A 21918-nucleotide genomic window follows, 5' to 3' on the forward strand; every position below is an offset into this window, starting at 1 on the left:
AAGGTTTGTCTAAAGGGAACGCTTGTGAAAAGAATTGTGGATGTGGGACACAGGTAGGGAGCAGGGAGAAGACGGGGTGCCGGGCAAATCAGGGAGGGAAGAAACAGGATGAATTTCCCCGAAAGGCCATTATTTTCCGTGTGGCTCCCAGGGTGGAGCCGGGGCCACAGCGCTCTTTCTTCCCTTACCTGGAGCAACTCAGGAGGGTCTGGCCCAGCATGGAAGGCTCCAAGTAGTAGGGGTTTGTGGCTGAATTGCAGCACGGTAGGAAAGACACTGCACTTGTGTTTCTTCTGTAAAACAAGGGGAGTAGAAGGGGTGCTCTCTGAGCCCCCTCCCACATAGGAGAGGTACGGGCCCGTGGCCCAGACAGTTGTAAAGAAGCACCCCGCGTCCCAGTGGGAGGCCTGAGCCCTCCCGCACAGGGTGTGCTTTCCCTGAGCACCTTGCGTGGGCACCTCTCCGATTTGGTGTACTTCACCCAGGGAAGAGTGCAGCTTCCTCTGTTCCCTGGAGCGAGCGTGTGATTAAAGGCAGAGGCAGGGTCGTGGGCCGGTGAGACTCCTGAGCTGGAGAGGAGAACGCCCGTGGGTGCCCGAGTCACTGGAAGAGTTGTGTAAATTGTTTGCTTGTTGAGATTAGAGATTAAGAAATTGAGGAATAAAAGTGTCTGGAAGCATTGGGTTTCAGCTGTTTTGCGGGAGGGGGCAGTGGTTATGTTAAAATTTACTGAGGGGAAGAGTCACGTGTCTGAGTTTGCTTTGAATGCGCACGAATCTGATGTAAATTAGTGTTTTTCACGATCGCACGGTGTATTTGAGGTGCTTTTGCTGAATCTTATTCACTTGAGTAGGCGACAACCAAAGGCTGAACCAAGTAAATAAAAACAAAACAAATGGGGTCGGGGAGAGGCTGGGGGCTGGACCCTGTGGGTCAAAAGAACCCCAAGCCACCTGGCGCCCTCTGGCTCTGCTTGGAGGCTCTGACCTGGGCAGTGGTTGGTAGCATCCCTAGTTGTGTGGTGTGTGGAGTGCCCTGTTACCACGGTTGCTGGCTGGTTGGGCGATGCCCACAGCTCAGAGGCGGAGACTCAGTATTTACACGAGCGGGATTTGGGACTCAGGCCTTTGGAGGTCTGGTCGGCATGCTTTTCTCCTCAGCAGGTGTTCAGTTTGATTCTTTTCCTCTCACTGCTTTATTGTTCGTGGACAGCCCCGTCCCAGACCGAGCTGCACTGGGTGGGATGTTGAAAGGAAGGGACCACTTCTGGCCGCCTGGAAGTTCTGCTCGGCCCGCCGTGCAGGGGCTGTGGCCGAGGGGTGTGCAGGCTGTCTCTGTGTGCAGGTGACGTGTCTTCTGGAGCCGCGCCTTCCTCTGAGACACCGATTGCAGGCTGGAATCGAAGGGCTTTGCATTCAAGAGGTGATCTGTAGTCACCACCAAGGCTTCTGGTGTGACTCAGTGGGAGGAATATGTTTTAGGAAAAAATACAGAGTTCTGACAAGATGCTTTTTGGAAAGTCCAACCAGCTGTTTCAAGTAGAACACTGTAAAATCTATTCAGAGTAAATTGTATTTCACTTGGAAGCAAATGTCGTTCCAAGAATGAGCTCAAGTAAACAGGGAGTGGCCTTGCCCAGCGTCTGTGCGGGGCTGTCTTTGGCCTGGGCCCCCGGCGGCCCGCTCTCCCGGCCCCGGCCGGGCAGCGCTGCCCCGTTATCCTCGTGTGACCTGAGCACAGACGGGAAGTTCCGCACAGACGGACGTTATGTGAGGCCAGGCCTGTCCCCTGTGGCCTTGGACCTTGGACTGGCCCGGGGATGCGAGTGGTGGCTACAGATTCGCATGGTGAGTTAGTCTCCTAGGGCTCCTATAACAAATCACCACAAACCTAGTGGCTTAAAGCAACCCAGATGTATGTTCTTACAATGTGGTAGGTCCAAGGCCCCGTGAGTGTCCCTGGGCCGACACTGCAGCAGCAGCAAGGCTGAGCGCTCTCCGGATGCTCCCAGAGAGTTTCCTGCTGCTTCCACTGTCTGGAGGCCACGTGGGCCTGGACCGGCACCCTCCTGCACCTTCCCAGCTCGTGATGGGGCAGCCTGTGCATCGGCGTCCACAGCGGCGGGGCTCACCCTGAGCACAGCCGCCTCTGACTCCCATCGCAGCCGGGGTGCTTCTGATTCTAATTACCCTGTGATTACATTCAGCCCGCTTGCTCCGGGATTAAACACCCCCTCTGAAGGCTCTTAACTGCACCACACTTGCCAAGTGTCTTTGGCCCCATAAAATCACATCTTCTCGGGTTTTAGGGTCCTGGCTTTGGCACTGATCAGCTGCGTGATGTTGAGATAAGTGTCAGCTTTTTTGTCTTGACGTGCCGGAGTTGGGCTAAATAATCTTGCAGGTTCCTTCCAGCCCCAGCACCCTGTGATTCTGTGTCTCAAAACAGGTGTCAGGCTCAGTGTTTCTAAAATTTGTTTAACTCTCAAGGACCCCGTCTGTGAGAACCAAGGCTTTAGCACCTTTACGCATCAAATTAGTGAGTATCTGTCTGGATGTGTGTTCAGCCCATACGTACACACGGAATGCTTTCTATTCAGTCATGCAGGGAACTGTATCAGTGAACTATATGTTCAGGGTTTTTCCTCTGTCTTCTCACCCCTTACCTCTGTGGAAGCTGGTCTCCATATATGTAAGCAACTTGAAAATACAGTTATTTTAAAACATTTGAGGGCTTCCCTGGTGGCGCAGTGGTTGAGAGTCCGCCTGCCGATGCAGGCAACGTGGGTTCGTGCCCCGGTCTGGGAGGATCCCACATGCCGCGGAGCGGCTGGGCCCGTGAGCCATGGCCACTGAGCCTGCGTGTCCAGAGCCTGTGCTCCGCAACGGGAGAGGCCACGACAGTGAGAGGCGCGCGTACCGCAAAAAAAAAAAAAAAAAAAACTCGACCATTTGATGCAACAGAGCAATATTAGGGGGCCCAGCCGCTCCGGGGCATGTGGGATCCTCCCGGACCGGGGCACGAACCCACGTCACCTGCATCGGCAGGCGGACTCTCAACCACTGCGCCACCAGGGAAGCCCTTCTATAGTGCTTTTGCTGGTTACCTTTACAACCTCAAATAGTGTTTCCATTTCTTGATTGCTTAGCCTTAGTATCAATTCCAGATACCCAGTGATAAAATTTAGATTTCTTCTTCCAACTCCCACCTCCTCTTCCCGAACTCCTGGTTTTTGTTCAGCATATGACTTTTATATTATCAGAGTTTATAACATTCCCTTCTGTAGCTATAATTAATTCTTCTTTGCTGTGTGTGGAGATGGATTACAAAAAAACAGCATTTGTGGTATGGCGATTATATAACCATTCGTCACTGCAGTGGGTCTGAATCCATGAGGGAGGACATGTAACCTGTGTCAGGGGTCCTGCCCCACCGTGGAGGGATGGGTCCAGCTCCTACGTCCTGTGGGTCCTCTTTACATTTGTTTTCCATCTTCGATCATACGGGCCCATCACGTTTCTTGCATCACATGTCATCTCTCTAGGAGTCTTCTGTTGGAGGGTGGATCCGAGGGGTCGGATGGGAGGTACGTCCTCCAGTAATTTTTTTTTTTCATTTGAAATGCACAGAGCATAAACCTTCTGAGATGTCGTGTGTTCAAAGATGTCTCTGTTTTGTCCACACATACAAGTAACAGGTTAGCTCGCTAAGATTTTCGAAATCATGTTCCCTTAGAAGTTTAAAGGCATTGCTCTGCTGGCCTCGTTTATCCAGTACAGCTGCCAGGAAGTCAGGCTTTACAGTTCTGCCATGATGAACTCTTTTGCCCTAAGTCTTTTAGAATCTTTTCTGTATCTTTGAAGTCCTGAAGTGCGATAAGCTGTGTCTGAGTATGAATCTTTTTTTTTTTTTTTACGGTACGCGGGCCTCTCACTGTTGTGGCCTCTCCCATTGCGGAGCACAGGCTCTGGACGCTCAGGCTCAGCGGCCATGGCTCACGGGCCCAGCCGCTCCGCGGCATGTGGGATCCTCCCAGACCGGGGCACGAACCCACGTTGCTTGCATCGGCAGGCGGACTCTCAACCACTGCGCCACCAGGGAAGCCCTGAGTATGAATCTTTTTTACCCTTACTAATCCTGCTCGGTACTTCGTGAAACTGTTGTAGCTGAGATCTTGGGTGTCTTCAGTGCATGAAAAAAGTTTTTTCCATTCCTGTATTTCTTTCATGATGCTCCTTCCCCTTATTGCCTGTCTTCCTTCTTTGTGGATACGGGGCTTTGTAGAGCTCTCTTTCATCTCTCCTAGCCCCCCTCCCTTTGTTTGGGGACATACCCTTGACTCCACAAGGAGGGCCATCATCTTATCTGTTAGCCCTGCCTTATACATTTTTCACTCCAGCCAGTGAAACTTTTCTGATATCACTTGCTTTCATTCTTCTCGAAGTTCCTAAAATTTTCTGGTATGCTAATGGATGTTTTCCCTCGTTTTTAGAACTGCTATAGTTTATTTAAAGAAAAACAACTCTTAGTAAATTCAGTATGACCTTGGTGGGAGGCCACTCAGGCAACTAAACGCATGTGTTTAACCACCACTGCACACCACTGATTTACGACCTGTCTTTCTTTGATTTCCTTGCCTGGATCAGGTAAAATAAGCACGAATACAAGCAGGCGTCCGTCTCGGTGCCCTGACCTTTTGTTTGGTTGGTACGTATCGGCAGATACCACCCAGGCTGTCCCACTAACTTCCACTGCAGAGTTCCTGGTTGTAGGACACCAGACGCACGCTGCCGCCTTGGACACAGGGTGCGGGGTGGCGGCAGGTGAGGGAACGTCCTCTTCTCTCCTAGGTTTGTGTGGCAGGTGGGAAGGGGTGCCTGGAGGAGGAAGGGACCTAGTCATTTCGGTAAGTGTGCTTACTGTGAATAAGGCCCAGCGCTGGACCCTGCAGGTGACTCAGGACGGCATCAGCGACCATCCCTGCCCTCAAGGCGCTTTCAGTCTTGTACTATTATCAGTTAAGATCTCAAATGCATATTTTAAAGGTGCAGTAAAGCCATCTGGGAACTATAGGCAAAACCCTGTGGGGTCCAGATGGAGAATATACGTCTGTATTAAGGAATAAGGAAGAGGTTGCCCAGTGCGGTATTTGACTTGTGTGTTGCGAGGTGCATAGGCTTCGGACAGGTGGTCTGTGGAAGAGAGCTCTTCAGGTGGAGAGAGTGTCGGAGAAAAGTCCCAGGGCTTGGGAAAGAGAGACCGTATTCGGGGAACTAGGGGGGCTCTAGTTTGGTTAGAATACTGGATACTTGTTGAGAAGGAGGGTGAGGTATTTGAGGTAATCGTTCGGGGTCTCAAGTGCCAATGAGAGGGGTTTGAACTGAGTTTGCTAGAAAGGGAATTAGAAAAAGGCTGATCAGGCAGGTAATCTGATAAAAGCTATTTTTCAAGACGATTATTCTGGTGCATCTCTGTAGGATGGAGTGAAATCTAACGGGTTGATTTTGGGCAGCCCCGTGGGCTGTCAGGATGTGAAGGTGAGACCTGGCCCCGACCTCAAGGGGCTCATGGCCTGGTGGACGTGAAAACCTGGTTGCTTTGCCCAAAGAAACATTTAGTTAAACAATTTTTGAAAAGGCATATAGATTTATGAAAAAGATGGTATATATATATATATACAATATATATACAGTATATATATAGAAGTTAATCACTCTGCTATACAGTAAGAATCAGCTATTTGTCAATAAGATAAATTAAAAAAACATATAGATGTAGTATATTACATTAATAGATTTTTAACTATAATTAATCTGTTGCCATAGCCATCTCTAATGATCAGTTTTCCATTATCTCAAATTATCTATTTTTATGAATGCAGTTAGAATGATCTGTTAACTTTTTATGCCATATATTTTAAATGCTTATTACAAGTAGTCTTGCTTAATTTTATATTCACTGCTAGATGTTTAATCATCTAGAAATATAAAAAATTATATATCTATTGATTAATGGTTCATTTTGGTTAAAAATACCTGCAGTTCACATCCTGCTGTTTAGTTATGTAGAAAAAGAAGACTTAGATTCGGGCTTGTCAGGAGTGGCTTAGTTAGTAAATCTTTCCCCTTAAGTTTCTCTTATTTCTTATTTTTGGAGATCAATGTACTTGAATTGGATTACTGTTTTTTTTTTTTCTTTTTTTGAGGGAGCGTCGGTAAAATTGCTTGTTTCAAAATAATTATCTAATGGTATAATTATTCATTGCAAATGGATATTTCTTTTCCTCTTACATAGTCAAATATTTGGAGAAAGTAGGGAATAAAGGCAGTTACTGTTTTTCAGTAACACTCATTTTACTCACAGAATATTCTCAAGTGCTTTTCAAGCATCTTTTTACAACAGACTTAGTCAAAGGTGAAAGAGCTTAGCTGAAAGGGCCGTAAGATTGCACTTTTAGTGCTTTTTGAAAGCCAAAATCCCAAAGCGTATGCGCCTAGGTAGGGTTTGTTTGTTTGCTTTTTAAAGACCTTGACTGCACCCTCTGGGTTCACAGGGTCAGCTCTCTGTCCTTATAATAGATTATTTCCTAGCGAGAGGGTGTCCGTGCTCTGTGATTACACGCCGTCTTTATGCTCCATCGACCATCAGAGCGGTCCTTTGGAGATCAGTGACAGTGACACACAGGTTACGTGTTACTTTTTCACGGAAAGCGAAGGCTGTGAGAGGAAGGGCTGAGTGCTGTGCGGCTCACGGCCGAGCTGCCTCTGCTCTCCTGTGACCTGGACCCTGGGGCGTTGAGGCCTCTGCACTTGGGTCCTGCAGCTCCTTCACATTCCCAGATGTCTTCTTCCCAAACGTGTCCTCGGTGTCCCCCTCCTGCACCTCATCCCCCTCCTCATCCTGGAGATTCTGCCCCTAAAAAACAAACAGAGACAGAAACATCAGGCATAAAAGCAGCCTTTCGAATGGTCTGGTGGCTCAGAAGTCATAGAGATCCTAAGTCATCATCTCTTCCGTTGCCTTTGGGCAGAGCCCACCTCGTGAGAAGGTTGGAGTTTTCAGAGGCTCCAGTGACAGAGGTGTCATAACCCGTTGCAGTATTTAACAGCTCGCTGTCAGGACACTCTTTCATCCCACTTAAATAATGCACGCATCCGTGTTAGCCCGTGTGTTTTCTTCAGTGAATACGGAGCTGACTTACTCTCCCTGTGTGAGACTTTTCTGTTGTATTGGAAGACCGACTGCCCCACGGATACATCTCAGCTTCTGCAACTCGTCTGTCGTAGTATTTTCAAATATTATGTATAGAGAAGAGTTGAGGGACTTCCCTGGTGGCGCAGTGGTTAAGAATCCTCCTGCCAATGCAGGGAACACAGGTTCGATCCCTGGTCCGGGAAGATCCCACATGCTGTGGAGCAACTAAGCCCATGTGCCACAACTACTGAGCCTCTACTCTAGAGCCTGTGCGCCACAACTACTGAGCCCTCATTGTCACAACTACTGAGCCTGTGCTCTAGAGCCCGTGAGCCACAACTCCTGAGCCTGTATGCCACAACTACTGAGCCCACGCACCTAGAGCCCGTGCTCCACAACAAGAGAAGCCGCCGTAATGAGAAGCCCGCGCACTGCAACGAAGAGTAGCCCCCACTCGCCGCAACTAGAGAAAGCCCACGCGCAGCAATGAAGACCCAACGCAGCCACAAATAAATAAATAAAATAAATTTATAGAAAAAAAGAAGAATAGTTGAGATGTAGGCAAAATCATCTGTACCTCTCTCTCCCCACAGAGAACCCTGCAGTTGTGTGTTCCTTTTGCTTGTGGAATTCAGGGTGGATCCCTAGTTGATGGATTCCTAGCCATCTGGTGAGAGGCCCCCAGTGCTGGCTTGGGATCAGATGACAGTGGACACTTACTTCTGTGCCTCGGTGATGGGTTTCCTTCCCGCTGGGCCCCGATCTCTGTTTCTGAACTGGGTTTCTTGTTTTCCCAGTTTTGCCATTCTCTTGATGGCCGGTGTGGCTTGTTCTCACTGTGATGCTAGTGTGGCTTTTCCTCCACGTGCGTACATAGCCATGTATCTGGCATATGTGGTCATTTCTAACGTTTTCCCTCAGTGCCACCACTGGTTATTTTTTAAACATTTTAATATTGAGGTAAATTTTACATTGTGTGAATTACAGTGTGGAAATCCTTAAGTGTGGAATTACTGAGGTGTCACACATGTCCACGCCTGGATAACCAACATCCCTGTCAAGGTAGATAGAATACATCTGTAATCTCAGGAATTTCCTCATGCCCTGTGAGGATTTATTTCCAGTAGATTAGCTTTACCTATTGTGGACGTCAGGTAGATGTAATTTGTATATATTTATCCTGATACGTGTTTATTCTGATTTCCCACTTGTACGCACCAGTAAGCTGTTCTTTATTTATCTATTTTAAATAGCTGAGGAGTCCAGTGCTCATCTCCCGCAGATGGACGTTTGGGTTTTTGGTGTGGGGTGTTGTGAATAGTTCTGCAGGGAGCGTGTCTGTGTAGCTCTTTATGTGGACATGTCTTCATTTCTTGGATTAACACCCAGGACTGGAATTGTTGGGTTGTGAGTAGGTGTGTTTGTAACTTTATAAGAAGCTGTCGAGCAGTTTTCCAGAATGTACCATTTTAGACTCAACCTGTGTGAGTTGTTCATTCTGTGATATTGACAACATTTTCTGTTGTCAGGCTTTTTAATTTTAATCACTCTGATGGGTGTGAAATAATATCTCATTGTAGTTTTATTTTATATTTCCCTGATGACTAAGGATGTTGAGTACCTGTATACTTCCTTTTCGAAGTGTCTGTTCAAATCTTTTGCCTGTTTTTCAGTTGGGTTTGTTGGTTGTTGCTTATTTGCAGTTCTTTATATTTCTGAATTCAGGTCCTTTGTCATGTATATGTATTATAAGTATTTTCCCCTCTATGTAGCATGCATTTTTATTTTCTACATGGTCTTTTCTGATGAACAGAATTTTTCAGTTTTGATGAAGTTCAATTTATAAAGTTTCATGGCTAGTTAAGATTTGGTGGGGGAGGTGAGGGAGGTCTGCCTCATCACTAAGATAGTATCCTGTGTGTTCTAGAAAACTTACACACTTTTAGATTTTACATTCGATTCTGGGATCCATCTCAAGTTATTTTTTGTATATGGTGTGAGGTAGGGGTCAGGATGCCTTTTTCCTCCACGGGCTGCTAAGTGTTCCAGATCCATTGTTGAAAAGACGTTCTTTTCCCCAGTTGAATTGCCTTGACAGTTTGGTCTAATTGTCCATATATGTGTGGGTCTATTCCAGTGTTGTTTCAGTTCTGAAACTGTGAACTGTCTTTCACATTTAATGTCATGTTTAAAGTATGTGAGCATCTCTCTCCACTGCACCGATGGAATCACTGGACACAAACGTCTAAACCAGGCACTTGAACTAGAGGTCTCACCTGACCTTCCCGTTTAGTATGAAAACCTGCTCCTACCCCCGCCCCTGCCACGTTTCTGGCTCTCCCTACCTCCCTGGGTTTCTGTGAGGGTTGGATGGCGGCTGTGCAGAGCCCCCTCATGCAGGGCCGTTCTTCCCCACGACTCCAGTGGCAGGTGGGAGGTTTAGGCAGGGCTGGGGCAGGGGCCTTGCCAGGAATCCAGCCGTCTTCCAAATAGAAAGCTGACTTTTTACCAGGAAGTGTCCCTCATCCTGGCATGAATCCTCAAGACGGCAGCTCAAGTTACTGCAGCAAATTTTCCCAGTAAGTTTTCCTGCTCTCTGCAAAATATTATCATAATTATTAAATGTGATGAAACAGAGAAACTAATATCCAGGGCAATGAGCGACATGAATTTCCTGCATTTTAGTTCAGTGACTGCATTCTCAAGAGCTCTCTGCCCTTGGAAACATCCGTAAGATTTGTTTCCTTTAATGGTTTGTCAGTTGTACACTCCTGGTTTAACTATCAGCTGTGTGACTGTTTGCTTATAACCACCAAAAGAGTCTGTAAGGAAGATGCTTGTTTGCTGTGGTGTGCTGCAGACTTTGCTTCGCATTTTTCAAATGCCAACAATTCACTCCGTCCAAAGCCCTCAGCTGCCCTCTTCCAGGGCATATCGCGTTTTTAACTATGTTTCTAGCACACGCTGAAGTGGACACCGGTGAGCGGTAGTGGCTCATGCTTCTCCAGGTTTTCCTCGTGCAGTTCGGTGTGCCAGGCTCCCCGGCAGCCCCAGGGGACGGGGAGTGACAAGTCTCCTTCCTCCTGCTGTTCCCCTGTATCTACCTCGCACTGTGCCCCAGAGGAGGTGCTAAGGACAGTCCACAAGGGTGGGTAGCTGTCCCCAGGCAACACGACACGCGTGGAGGTGTGTGGTCAGTGTGTTCACAGCTGGTGAGCCTGACCCACTGTAGAATCGCCTTTTAAGCGGCTTTTCCTTTGGCTGTGGTTTTTCCCACTTTGCCGTCCACACTTCAGTGCTCAGCCCCCAGCGATGACGTTCATTTTTTCATGTATTCGTCTAGCAGGGATGTAATCGCAGGCACTGAGGTGGGGGCTCATGATGAGAGATGGCCCTGCGGCTCAGGTGCACGGGCGTTGCAGTCTCGTGGGGACCAGGCTGTGAGCCGAGTGATGGGTGGACATGGGAACCGTGTGCCCGGACGCGGGACAAGCAGCCCCTTCTCCAGACTGGGGGCGGGGAGTGTCCCCACCATGGAGGCCGCGCCCGCTCTGGTCCTAAAGCAGGCGTGGCTTCTGCGTCTGGGAAATGGTCCGTCCTGTTGACCTGCACCCTGAACTTGGTCTTATTTACGTCTGATTCCAAACAACAGAGGCATCCGTCCCAGACAGAAAACTGTGAGAGAAACCCGACCTCCTTGTCAACTAAGCACGCGTCCAGGGGCTGGGGGCCCTCCGGGTAGGAAGGTGGGGTTGAGGGGGGCTGCCCTGTGGCCTTCGGTGGAGGGCTGTCTCAGTCCGTTCGGGCCGCTCTCGTAAAATACCACAGACCTGGCAGCCTGTAAACAACAGAAATGATTTCTCACTGTTCCAGTGGCTGGGAAGTCCAGGATCAGGTGTCTGGTGGAGGCCCCCTCCCGGGTCCACAGCTGGTACCTCTCACCGTGTCCTCACAGGGCAGAAGGGATGAGGGATCTCTCTGGGCCCCTTTCATTAGGGCGCTGATCCCACTCTCGAGGGCTCCACCCTCTTGACCTAAGCACCCACCTCTACCCCATCACCTTTGGCGGGTAGCGTTTCAGCATAGGAATCTTGGGGGGGGACGCAGACAGGCAGACAGTAGCCAGGAGGCGTGGCACGTTTGAGGCCGGAGGTGACGAAAGCAGACTGCTTCGCTTGCTGAGGGTGGAAAATATGACATGAAAGTGTCCAAATGGAGGGCCGTGAAAGTCATGGTTTAGGACATTAATCTGATGGAGGGGGGTAACTGGGATCATCTTCAGATTCCAGAGACACAGGTGGTGTGGCCAGGCCCACGCTTCCGGAATGACTCCCGCTGCTGTTGTTGTGTCCCTTTGGTTCTCTTCTTCTCTCTCTAATTCTTAGGGGTTTTATTTTATTTATTTATTTATTTGAGGTACACAGGCCTCTCACCCATGGCAATGGAGGTGGAGGCTTAAGAAAGTGATCAGATCGCAATGCCCCCGCAGAGTGCCATCCACATAGAAACAGTACAGGAAAGAGCAAGTAAAGTGATGGGCTTTGTGGGGTTGTGGCATTCCCAGCCCCTTCTGCTGTTGCCTTGGAAAAATACCTTGTAATAGTCATCTTGGATGTTTGTTATATTGAAGTGGAAACATTTCAAGTGACGATCAAGTCGTATTTGAGCGGTAATCCAACCCAGAGATTCTGAGAACACCACTTAAGACTTATTCACTATTAAAGAATCAGTATTTTAATGAAATGCTATTATGTCCAGAGAGGTATTTCGCTTTGGGGGGGTAGGGAAAAGCCAACATGTATTTTGTGTACAAGGAACATTTAAAAAAAAAATCTTTTCCTAAACCATTTTGCTACTTGTTACTCTGTGTGCAGTGCTTAGTGCTTCCTATTTGGTTATTTCTTTGGGCCTCAGTTCTTTCTGGAAAGTTTTTGAAAGTCAAGTTGCAACCAGCCAGAGTTTATGCCAATTGAAATACAGCTAAACTATTAAATTATACACATTTTATGGCTTTCCTATGACAAGCGTATCTTCTAGATGTTCTTTTTAGTAGGTCTTTGAATTTTTTTTTTACTTAACGGAGCAGTAAGAAATGCATGAAGGAATTTGAATTTAGAGAGGCTGTCTTGCATGTGTATCTGGGCACTGGCATTTAGTGTCTGTAAAATCAATTGGCAGTGAATGTTTTATTTACCTGTTAGGATCTCAGCTAGATCGTCAAGCAGCGCTTTGCCAGATACATTGGAATACACTCGACGGTATGGAAACGGAGTGGAGAGCAGTGACTCAGAAATGTTTGTGTGCCAGTCTCATGAGGATTTTAATGCCCTGTAAAATACCTGTGTATATAATGGAGAAGCAAAAATTATTGGAACAGTAGAGCTGGCGCACTGGCATAGTTACTCTTTTGTACATGAGCAAAATAGTCACTGTTTACCGAAATGTATTTTGGATTAAGAATCGTTATCAGACCTCAAATTGCCTAAATTGCCCAGCTCTTTGCCGAGGCCTGAGTGGCAGCTGCAGAGCGAGGTTGGCCGTGGTGCCGGGTTCTCTGCAGCCCCTCTTGGCTTCTGAGCCTCCCTTTCATGTGTAGCCAAGTGAAATGTGAGCTCTGCAGATACCGGGGCCTTGGCCGCACAGCAGTTTGGAAAGGCTGCCGAGGGCCTGGAGGCCGGGGCCGAGCGAGGCCACGACTCCCAGGCCTTTGCAGGGCAGTGACCGAGGGGCTCTGAGGTTCCAGGCACGTTTCCCTGCGAGACCAGGCCTGGGCTCTCAGGCGATGGTTTTGGCTTCATCCTTCAGACGCTGCATGAGGAATACGCAGTTTTTATTGCTTTTCAGTCACTTAACCGTTTATCCTTCACCTTCCATAATCTGTGTGGCGATCAGTCTTTTAGAAGATCAGTGCACTTCACTGGATTTGAAATCAGGGTGGGGTTCGTTTTATTTCATACAGGAAGCCTTCTTTGGGGAAGTCTGACACAACTGGCTTTTCAGCCTCTTGGAACTTAATTGGAAAAGCACAGCAGAGAAGGACAGGGCCGGGTGCCCGGGTGTCCGCTGGTGGGTTAGGTGGCCCTTGACCTCGGGATTCCTTCTCTGTGGCTCCCGGTCACTGGGAGAACCTGGTTCACAAGTCAGTGTGAGTTGGTGCGTTTCCGGTCGCAGTCAGGGATGTAACCGGGCTGACCGTAACGCACGTCACTGTTCCCTGAAGTTTTATTCTTGCTGCTCCTTGTGTTAAGAATGTTGGATGATTTTAGGAGAACTTAGTAGATTTGCCTTGATGGGAATGTTAGTAAGTCCGTCAGGCCGCCGGTGCGTGGAAATGATCTACGGAGAAATAAATTCCTTCCCTCCCACACCAGCACATGAGAAAAGAGCCGTCCTGTGGGTCACTGGGGATCTGACAGGTCTCCCCAGGGAGCAGTCCAGGGCGGTCCTGGGTGCCGGATCTGGGCCTCGGTGCTGCGTTTGGCTGGCCAAACAGAGCTAATCGAGGTGGGGAGAAAACCGAGAGGACAGGCCCTAATGGTGCACAGAGCTATCCGTCACCGAGCCAGTAATAGGATCTTCAGTTAATTCACGCAGCCTTCCAGCTCCCTGCGCTGGCCCTGCCAGGGTGAGATACAGCCTCGCACAGAACGCCACCCCTACTAGACAGGGCGTGTCGGTGCGTCTGCAGTTTCTCCTGTTCACCCAGAAGATGAAAACAAACCTGCGCTTCAGAAATGCCCCCCGTGAAGTCCCGATGCCTCCGTAGGGGGAGCAGTCTCTGGGTTGCTACACAGCGAGCGTGCTCTGGAAATGCCAGTGCTGTGTGAATTCGTGCAAAAGGAGGAGCATCCGGCTGCAGAGACGGACGTGTTTTCAGGTGCCCCGGGGTCCCTGCTCACCGGCCCTTCCTGCTGGGCGGTGGCAGTGATGGCACCTCTGCCCACCGGCCGCTTGCGGTGGGTTACACGCTTTACTTCTCTTGGTCCTCATGGCACCCCGAAGGTGAAACTAGGCCCAGAGAGGCTCACCTGCTCAGGCTCACACAGCAGGTGAGCGGCTGGGCCGGGATCCCGGCTTCAGGGCTGCCAGTCGTGTCCCGACGGCTGTGTTCCGAGCGCCGGTTCGCTCCGGGATTGTCACTCCTCCGGCTCTCACTCAGAGCGCTGTTTACTGCTTGTTTATTTACTGTCATTTCCTCCAGTGTGTCTTAGGAAGTACTGTTGCACTGTGACCACCAGACTTCCAGAAACACACAGTAAAGTAGAGGACATGGCGAGGCCCTTCTGTGAGGGGCGCGGGGCCTACGCCCCTTCCCCGAAGCCGGCACGGCAGGACTGTGACCCCTGGTTCAGAGGACCGGGCGGCATCAGCGTCCTGCAGGGGAATCCGAAGGGCGCAGCGGAGTCGTCGACGAGGTTCGGTCAAGGCTGGGTGACGGGGGTCGTGTCGTTAGAAGCAGGTTCCGAAGGTCAGAGGGCCCTTGAGCGGTCCGAGGACTTCTGGAAGGCTCGGCTCCGGTGTCCTCCGGAGCAGCTCCTGTTAAGCAAACCCAGCAGGACACGGGCGAGGCTGGCCAGGCCCCCCGCCCGCAGCCATCGGCAGCAGCCTTGCTCTTCCTCTGATGCAGAGCAAGAATGCCTCACCAAGCGAAGTTTGGCCAGACGCTGAATCTCTGACTGGAAGCTAAACTAATTATGCAAAACTATGTTAGGAAGTTCTGTTGCCATCAGGGTTTGATCCACTTTTTTGGACGGGGCGGGGGCAGGGCGAGACTTTAAAAAAGCTTTAAAAAAACTGTCACCATCCCCCTGCCTGCCCGCCCCCTGCCCATTTTCTCCCCCCACCCCCGGCCGGACTCGCCTGCCTGGCAGGGTTCTTCCCGCCCGGCGCTGCCTGAAGGACACATCAGTCGAGATGCTTCAGCCTGTCTCTCCGGCCCCTGTAAGCCGCCCGCCCACCTGTGTGCACTTACACACCTATTCCATCCTGAGCATCGCGTCCTCCGTCACGCCGGTGCCTCTGCCCCGCGTGCTCCTTGCCTTTGTGGGTGCTGCCCCCAGCGCCCCTGCTTTTCTCTTTCTTTCTTCTTGTCCGGCTTTCCTGCCGGCTCCTCTTGTCTCCTTGAAGATGTGGCTTGTGTGTCCCTTCCTGCAGGAAGTGTTTCAGTTTCCCCCTATTCCACCCCAAGACCTCTGCCCTCTGCTGCTCTCACAGCCCGGTCCCTGCGTCCCCGGGTCACTCAGTCCCTGCCCTCTGGCCTAATGACTTCTAGACCTTGTCCCTTAAGGGGAACGGCTGTGCCTGGCCCTCTTTCAGTCCTCAGCCCTCGCACACCACCTGGGAAAAAATAAGTGTCTTCCGGATGATGAATAAATGAGTAAGTACGTAAAAAGCAGGAGCTCAGGAATCTCCTTCAGTGAATTACTTTGGATGTTTGTCGTGCCCCTTTATCCTCTGAATCAGGGGTAGGTAGCAGTGACCCGGAGAGGTCAGAGGTCATCTTAAAGTGACACCTAACGCTCCAGAAGGGCACCTCCAGTGCCACCAGAGAGGGAGTGTCGTATCCAGTCCATCTGGTGATTACATTGCCTGGGGGCACACGCACACGTTAAAGCCGTCAATTAAAACCGTAACGCGGTGTGGTCACATCCAAAACCCCGTCGGTTAGCATCTCAGCCTGACGGTGCTCTCTAGGCAGAAGAGAGCAAAGGGGGGCGGTGATCGTACGTAGGTTGTAAAGGCTGTGTGTGCACGGTCACAGGTTATGACCCCTGAGCGGCCGGCAGCGGTGCCTGACCTCCTCACGGCCGTCCCAGACCCCGGCACAGAGTTGGCCCCAGCTCGTCCTTGAGTCCACGAGGGAGAAAGAGCTGCTGCCCACAGCGAACGCCGCTGGAAAAGTTTTCCCCAAAAGCCAAACTCTGGTTCTTATCTGTCAAAAGCTTAAGAGCAGTTAGTAAGTTAATGAATTGTTCTTCTAAGTGTTTCCTCCTCTTCGTTTTTTTTTTTTTTTTTTTTTTTTGGTGCTTATCATTTATCCTGCTGAGTTAAAGTAGTTAATAGCGGAAATTAAGTTTTTTATGAGTTTTTGAGTTTTATGCCAGGAAGCCAGACACAGCAGTACTTCCATGTACTAAAAACCCCAAATAAGGCAAAAGCCCCACTAAATTAGCCTTAGGAACACAGTGCCATCTCAGGGGCCGGGGATGATCTACTGTTTGTTTTGTTTGCTGTTGGTGACACGTACACATACAGTTTTATTTTATTTATTTATTTATTTATTTATTTATATATTTTTTTTGCGGTACGCGGACCTCTCACTGTTGTGGCCTCTCCCGTTGCAGAGCACAGACTCCGGACGTGCAGGCTCAGCGGCCATGGTTCACGGGCCCAGCCGCTCTGCGGCACGTGGGATCTTCCTGGACCGGGGCACGAACCCGTGTCCCCTGCATCAGCAGGCGGACTCTCAACCACTGCACCACCAGAGAAGCCCATACATATACAGTTTTTTAATGTGACATTTTCTTTGCAAGGCAGAGTGTGGAGTTGGCCTTGACTTAACAACCATGATAATACAGTTGAATTTTCAGACATTTTGGGACCGTTCTTTCATGAAAACTCTTCTCTTTCCTTCAGGGAATACCTCAGTTACCATGTGCCAAAGCATTATACAACTACGAAGGCAAAGAGCCCGGGGACCTTAAATTCAGCAAAGGTGACATCATCATTTTGCGGCGACAAGTGGATGAAAATTGGTATCACGGGGAGGTCAGCGGAGTCCACGGCTTTTTCCCCACCAGCTTCGTGCAGATCATCAAGCCGTTACCTCAGCCCCCGCCTCAGTGCAAAGCGCTTTATGACTTCGAAGTTAAAGACAAGGAAGCCGACAAAGATTGCCTTCCGTTTGCAAAGGTAAAGTGAGAACAACGTCGCCTTCTGTTCGTCAGCTCTTCTCTGTACCTGGCTGCATAGACTATGGCTTCTGTTTCCTTGTGCAGAAACATATGATAGTTTAATGTGAACTATCTCACTGTGCTTCTAAAAATATCTGGAAGCAGGCTTCTCAGAGTCACAAAGACAGTAATTTTGTGCACAGAATGTTCTCTGTGAAAGATAATTTTGGTTGATGTGCTGTGTGGTATCATTTTCGTATTTAGGGCCTAAATGTAATCCTGAGCTACGTTTTGGGGTGTGTGTGCACCACTCGGGGATTTTAATTCCCTGAATTATGGATAACAAAGTGAAACATCATTACTTCCTTATTTTATATGAAAATTTCTTTGCTGAAAAGCACACAAGACTATATCTACTGAATTGATAAAATGCTTTGGGATTTTGAGCAGAATGTTGTGTTCTTTTGGTAAAGAAAAACAGTAGGGTGTACACTTAAATGGGTATTTGGTGTATTATCAGAGAAAAAGTGAAAAGAGCCTGAAAATTAATCTGGACCAGGGGTTCAGGGGGCCTGGGTGGGATTTGAGGTGGCAATTTGTGGGTCTAAACAAAATTAGCCATCAGCCCCTCGGTGGAGGGACTGTTAGTTTACGGCTCTCTGGTCTGATGGGGGATGCCAGGCGGACTGGTAATTACCATTCAGCTCATCAGCTTCTTCCATTCACATCCTGAAGACACGTCATGGAACTTTTATTCACATACTCTTACGACTTGAGTCCCATATTGAAAAGAAAATTAGGTGGCGAGCTTCCTGGGATGAGGTGGAGTAACGTTCACTGTTTCTTCAGGATGACGTTCTGACTGTGATCCGCAGAGTGGATGAAAACTGGGCTGAAGGCATGCTGGCAGACAAAATAGGAATATTTCCAATTTCGTACGTTGAGGTAAGTCAGTCTGTAGAAACGTCAGTTGTGTTAGTGTTCTGCTTGGCAAATCAGTCTTCAGTGTGCAGTGTGAGTACTCAGAAATCCTCAGGATCACGTCTCAGTATGTACCTGCATTGCATCATTGTTGCACACCTTGAACTGATACAGTGTTACCTGTCCATTATGTCTCAATAAAACTAGGGGGGAGAAAAAGAAAGACAAAAACCTAATCAATTAAAAAAAAAAAAAAAAGCCCTCATAGCACAAAGCCCCAGGAATGCACCTGTTCTAAATCCTGGGGTGGAATCCCTCCACCCTGCCCTGCAATTCCTGAGGACCAGGAGACTGTGAAACGTTTGAACTCTGTACTCTGTCCCCTGCTAAGAGCATCAGTGTGTCTGTTAAGTGGGACCCTGGGCTCCCTGCCGGCCCCTGTGTTGTCTGCAGCCGCACTTTTCTGTTGGCAGCTGTGTGGTCAGAGGCTGGTGAAGGTCCCGACTGAGGTGGGAGACGCATGTTTCTGTCTGTTTACGCGTTTCTTCCATGTGCCCCATGTCTCAGAACTGGGACAGTGATTTGCACGGTAGCCTCCAGAAAACGTTAAATAAGCAATGAACCGCCTTCACCCCATCCCAGCAATAACTAGCAACGCTGCCCCCTTTAACCAGCTTTACTCGGAAAGGTATGGCCAACCCGATTCACCGAGGTCTTCAGCGAAGGCTTTTTAGGAATATGTGTAAAGTAACATGTATTATTTTAAAGAATAACACAAATTAAGAATGAACTAGGAAGTTACAATTTACATTCAGCCTTATTACATCATATGTCATAAACTTTCTTTTTTTTTTTTTACATCTTTATTGGAGTCTAATTGCTTTACAATGGTGTGTTAGTTTCTGCTTTACAACAAAGTGAATCTGTTATACATACCATAAACTTTCATGTCGTTTAGTCATGAGACTTTCATGTCAAAAACAAAATTGAAGGGATTTTCAAAGAACGAAAGACCAGCCCAAACAACCGTACAAGGTTAGCTGAGGTCACAGAAGCCTTCTGGGAGGAAGCGATTTCTTAGTGATGTCTGTGTCCTGGGTAAATGTGCATGGAAAAGGTGCATTGTTACGGCAGAAAGGACACCCATGCCGCACAACCAGCATGTGCACAGGCCAGAAAGTAAGAGACAGCACAGATCAGGAAATTGAAAATAATTCTCTTGTTTAAGATATCAAAGCATGTATCTTAAGATGTAAAAAAAAGAAAACCCACACCACTTGTATTCCCATCTTTTCATCTGAGGCATTTATTTTGGCGTGGTTCTGAGGTCAAAAATGACAAATTGGGTCATCGTAGCCAGCGTTCAATCTCCCCACAGACTGTGAGATGGCCAGCGTTTTCCTAGTAGGACTCCCCTGGACTACCGTGTGTCTGTGGAAAGGTAATTCAGACCATGTAAAAGCCTTGAAGTTTATCCGTATCCTTCAGGTGTTCCTGTTTATTAAAATACTTTTTCCTCCTTTGAAAGTAAACAGTAGAAAAAAAATCTTAGCTCTCAGGTAATCCTTCCTGCACATTATTTACATATTCTAACCGCGGTCACGAAAAGTTAACCGCTTTCCCAAGCATCTGAATCGCTACAGTGAGGAGCGTGGGTACCGCAGGCTTAGTCGTGAGAGCCTGTCTTCGCCTGCTGGGTATTAGCAATACTACGTGCTAGCACCTGGCGTGTGAGGCGCGGGCAGGTGTAGAATTGCGTGATAAGCATAAAAGATCCACCCACGGCAAACCCAGAGTCACCGGGAGTCACTTGAGTCATGAGGATTATTTACTCTGACTTCGGTTGGAAAGATAAACTTCTGCCCAAGTGCAAAATACTTTCATTCTTCGGCCTCTTGTCTTTCACAAGAGTATTTTCCTCATTTGAACCACGGTTTTGCCAGTTGAGACGAGGTGAACAAATCATCTCTCCTGGGGAGACTGTGAGCTTCCCTTTGATGTCAGGCCATCGGATGGAAGTTTCTGGCACCTGGGGATTAGCATGGGGACTCAGCCTTTAGGGGAAGAAGGGGTGGCAGATTTCAGTAGCAAAACCTCCGGAAACGCAGCCGTTCAGGTGAAGCGTGAACCGTCTTACAGGGCAGCCTCACGTGGAGCGAAGCCAGCTAACCGTGGGAATCAAAAAACCGGGGCCTTTTCCTAAATAATGTCTTTCTCTTGCTCTGTAAACCCCTTTAGGGTCCAGACCATACCTCACTGTAAAAACAGACTGTGTTACAAAAATCCACTTGCAAGTTATTTTCTTCTACCTTGTAGATATACATTGAGGTTTCCACCAGTGTTAGGTGCTTTTGCTTTTTTCACGGTGCTGCTTCCCCAGACTGTTACCCCCCAAGGTGTGAGAAGGTTGTGTGTGATGATGTGTCTCAGAGGGCCTGGCCCTGCTGTGTCCTGTGCACCGTGGTTTGGAGCTCAGATCGGAGCATGACCCAGAGGATAGCAGTGGTCCTGTAAGAGAATCTCAGCGCCACGTCTCGTGAGGAAGTGAGTTCAGAACTGAGTCTGCAGAGTGGCATCTGGGCTTGTCACAGCGGAAGCTGGAACCCCGACTCCTGCTGGCTGGTTGGTTCGTGGAGATGCCCACGGAACTTGCCTGTGGCAGAAACTCTGAGCAGGATGGGCTGGGGAATGGGATGCAGGCCTGGAGCAGGACCTCCGGGGTCGAGTTGGGAGCTGAGTGTCAGCGGTGGCTGGGGAGAGAGCTGAGTCGGGGGACCCAGGACGTGAGAGGGTGCTGGGGCGCTGTGCCCTCCCCCATGCCTGCTCCCCACCTCCTGTCCGCCTGCCCCCCCAGCACCAGGACTGGGTACCAGGCTCCCCGCCTGTATCACAGGAGGTGAGAAAACAAATGACCTCTGATTAAAGTACCAGGTTCTTCAGGGTGTGAGCAGAGAAGGAGAGTCTGGCTGGGGGTGACTAGGGAGAGAACGGCCACGTGAATGTCCTTGAATTCTGCCCCTCAGGCCTCTGTCAAGATGAGGGGTCTCCTGCCTTGATCACCATCATGCTCCCCCGGAGACTCTCCCATCAGAGCCCTGAGGCTGTGGGTTCTGTTCTGTAGGGAAGATAGATGTTTCTTGGGGAAACCCAGGGGACTCTTGGAGACACCGTGTCAGGATATGTGTACAAGGGTGTATTTGTCAAATAGTGAGTGTGCTTTTAAAAAGGAATCAGTAGGGCTTCCCTGGTGGCGCAGTGGTTGAGAGTCCGCCTGCCGATGCAGGGGACACGGGTTCGTGCCCCGGTCCTGGAAGATCCCACATGCCATGGAGCAGCTGGGCCCGTGAGCCATGGCCACTGAGCCTGCGCGTCCGGAGCCTGTGCTCAGCAGCGGGAGAGGCCACAGCAGTGAGAGGCCCGCGTACCGCAAAAAAAAAGGAATCAGTAGCTTGCTACTTTTTTTGTTCAGAAATATCAGGCTTCTCCAAAACCGAATGATTTTAACACCCTCATTAATTCAGAGCTGACTCATTCATATTTCCTGGTCATTTGGACAAAGATGATGTAATTCTTAGCAAGCCAAAAGTTTGAATGAAGTAAGGGCTAAATATGGCATTTTAGATGATTTTCAAACATTGTTATGTATTGTAGGCTTATGAGCTATACATTTTTATTAAATGTGTCGTACAATATTTTGATTCTTAGTCATTCATGTAAACTCACTGACCCAGTTTTTTCAACAAAAAAAATAGTTTAGCAACTCTGCTGCAGATAGAATGTAAAAGTGAGCATTCCTCGTGTGCAGGTGGCGTGAGGTGGGCATGGCCTGGTGGGCAGGTGTCTGGCTCTGTAGCTAACTGCCAGAAGGAAGGGCTGCGTCCTCGGGTTAGATCGCTGCCCCGACGTCACC

General features: G+C 49.0%; 1 protein-coding gene across 3 annotated transcripts in view; it reads left to right on the top strand.

Annotated features, from left to right (window-relative positions):
- SH3RF1 (SH3 domain containing ring finger 1) overlaps nt 1-21918 on the top strand; it is a 179296-nt gene that overhangs the window by 110750 nt on the left and 46628 nt on the right. For all 3 annotated transcript variants that reach the window (XM_081237229.1, XM_081237227.1, XM_081237228.1), the window contains exons 3-4: nt 16831-17106; nt 17937-18032. In XM_081237229.1, coding sequence (XP_081093355.1) covers nt 16831-17106; nt 17937-18032 — 372 coding nt within the window. The remainder of the gene's footprint in view (nt 1-16830; nt 17107-17936; nt 18033-21918) is intronic.

Source organism: Mesoplodon bidens (assembly GCF_964165515.1).
Source record: "Mesoplodon bidens genome assembly, chromosome: 6".
NCBI classification, from domain to species: Eukaryota; Metazoa; Chordata; class Mammalia; order Artiodactyla; family Ziphiidae; genus Mesoplodon; species Mesoplodon bidens.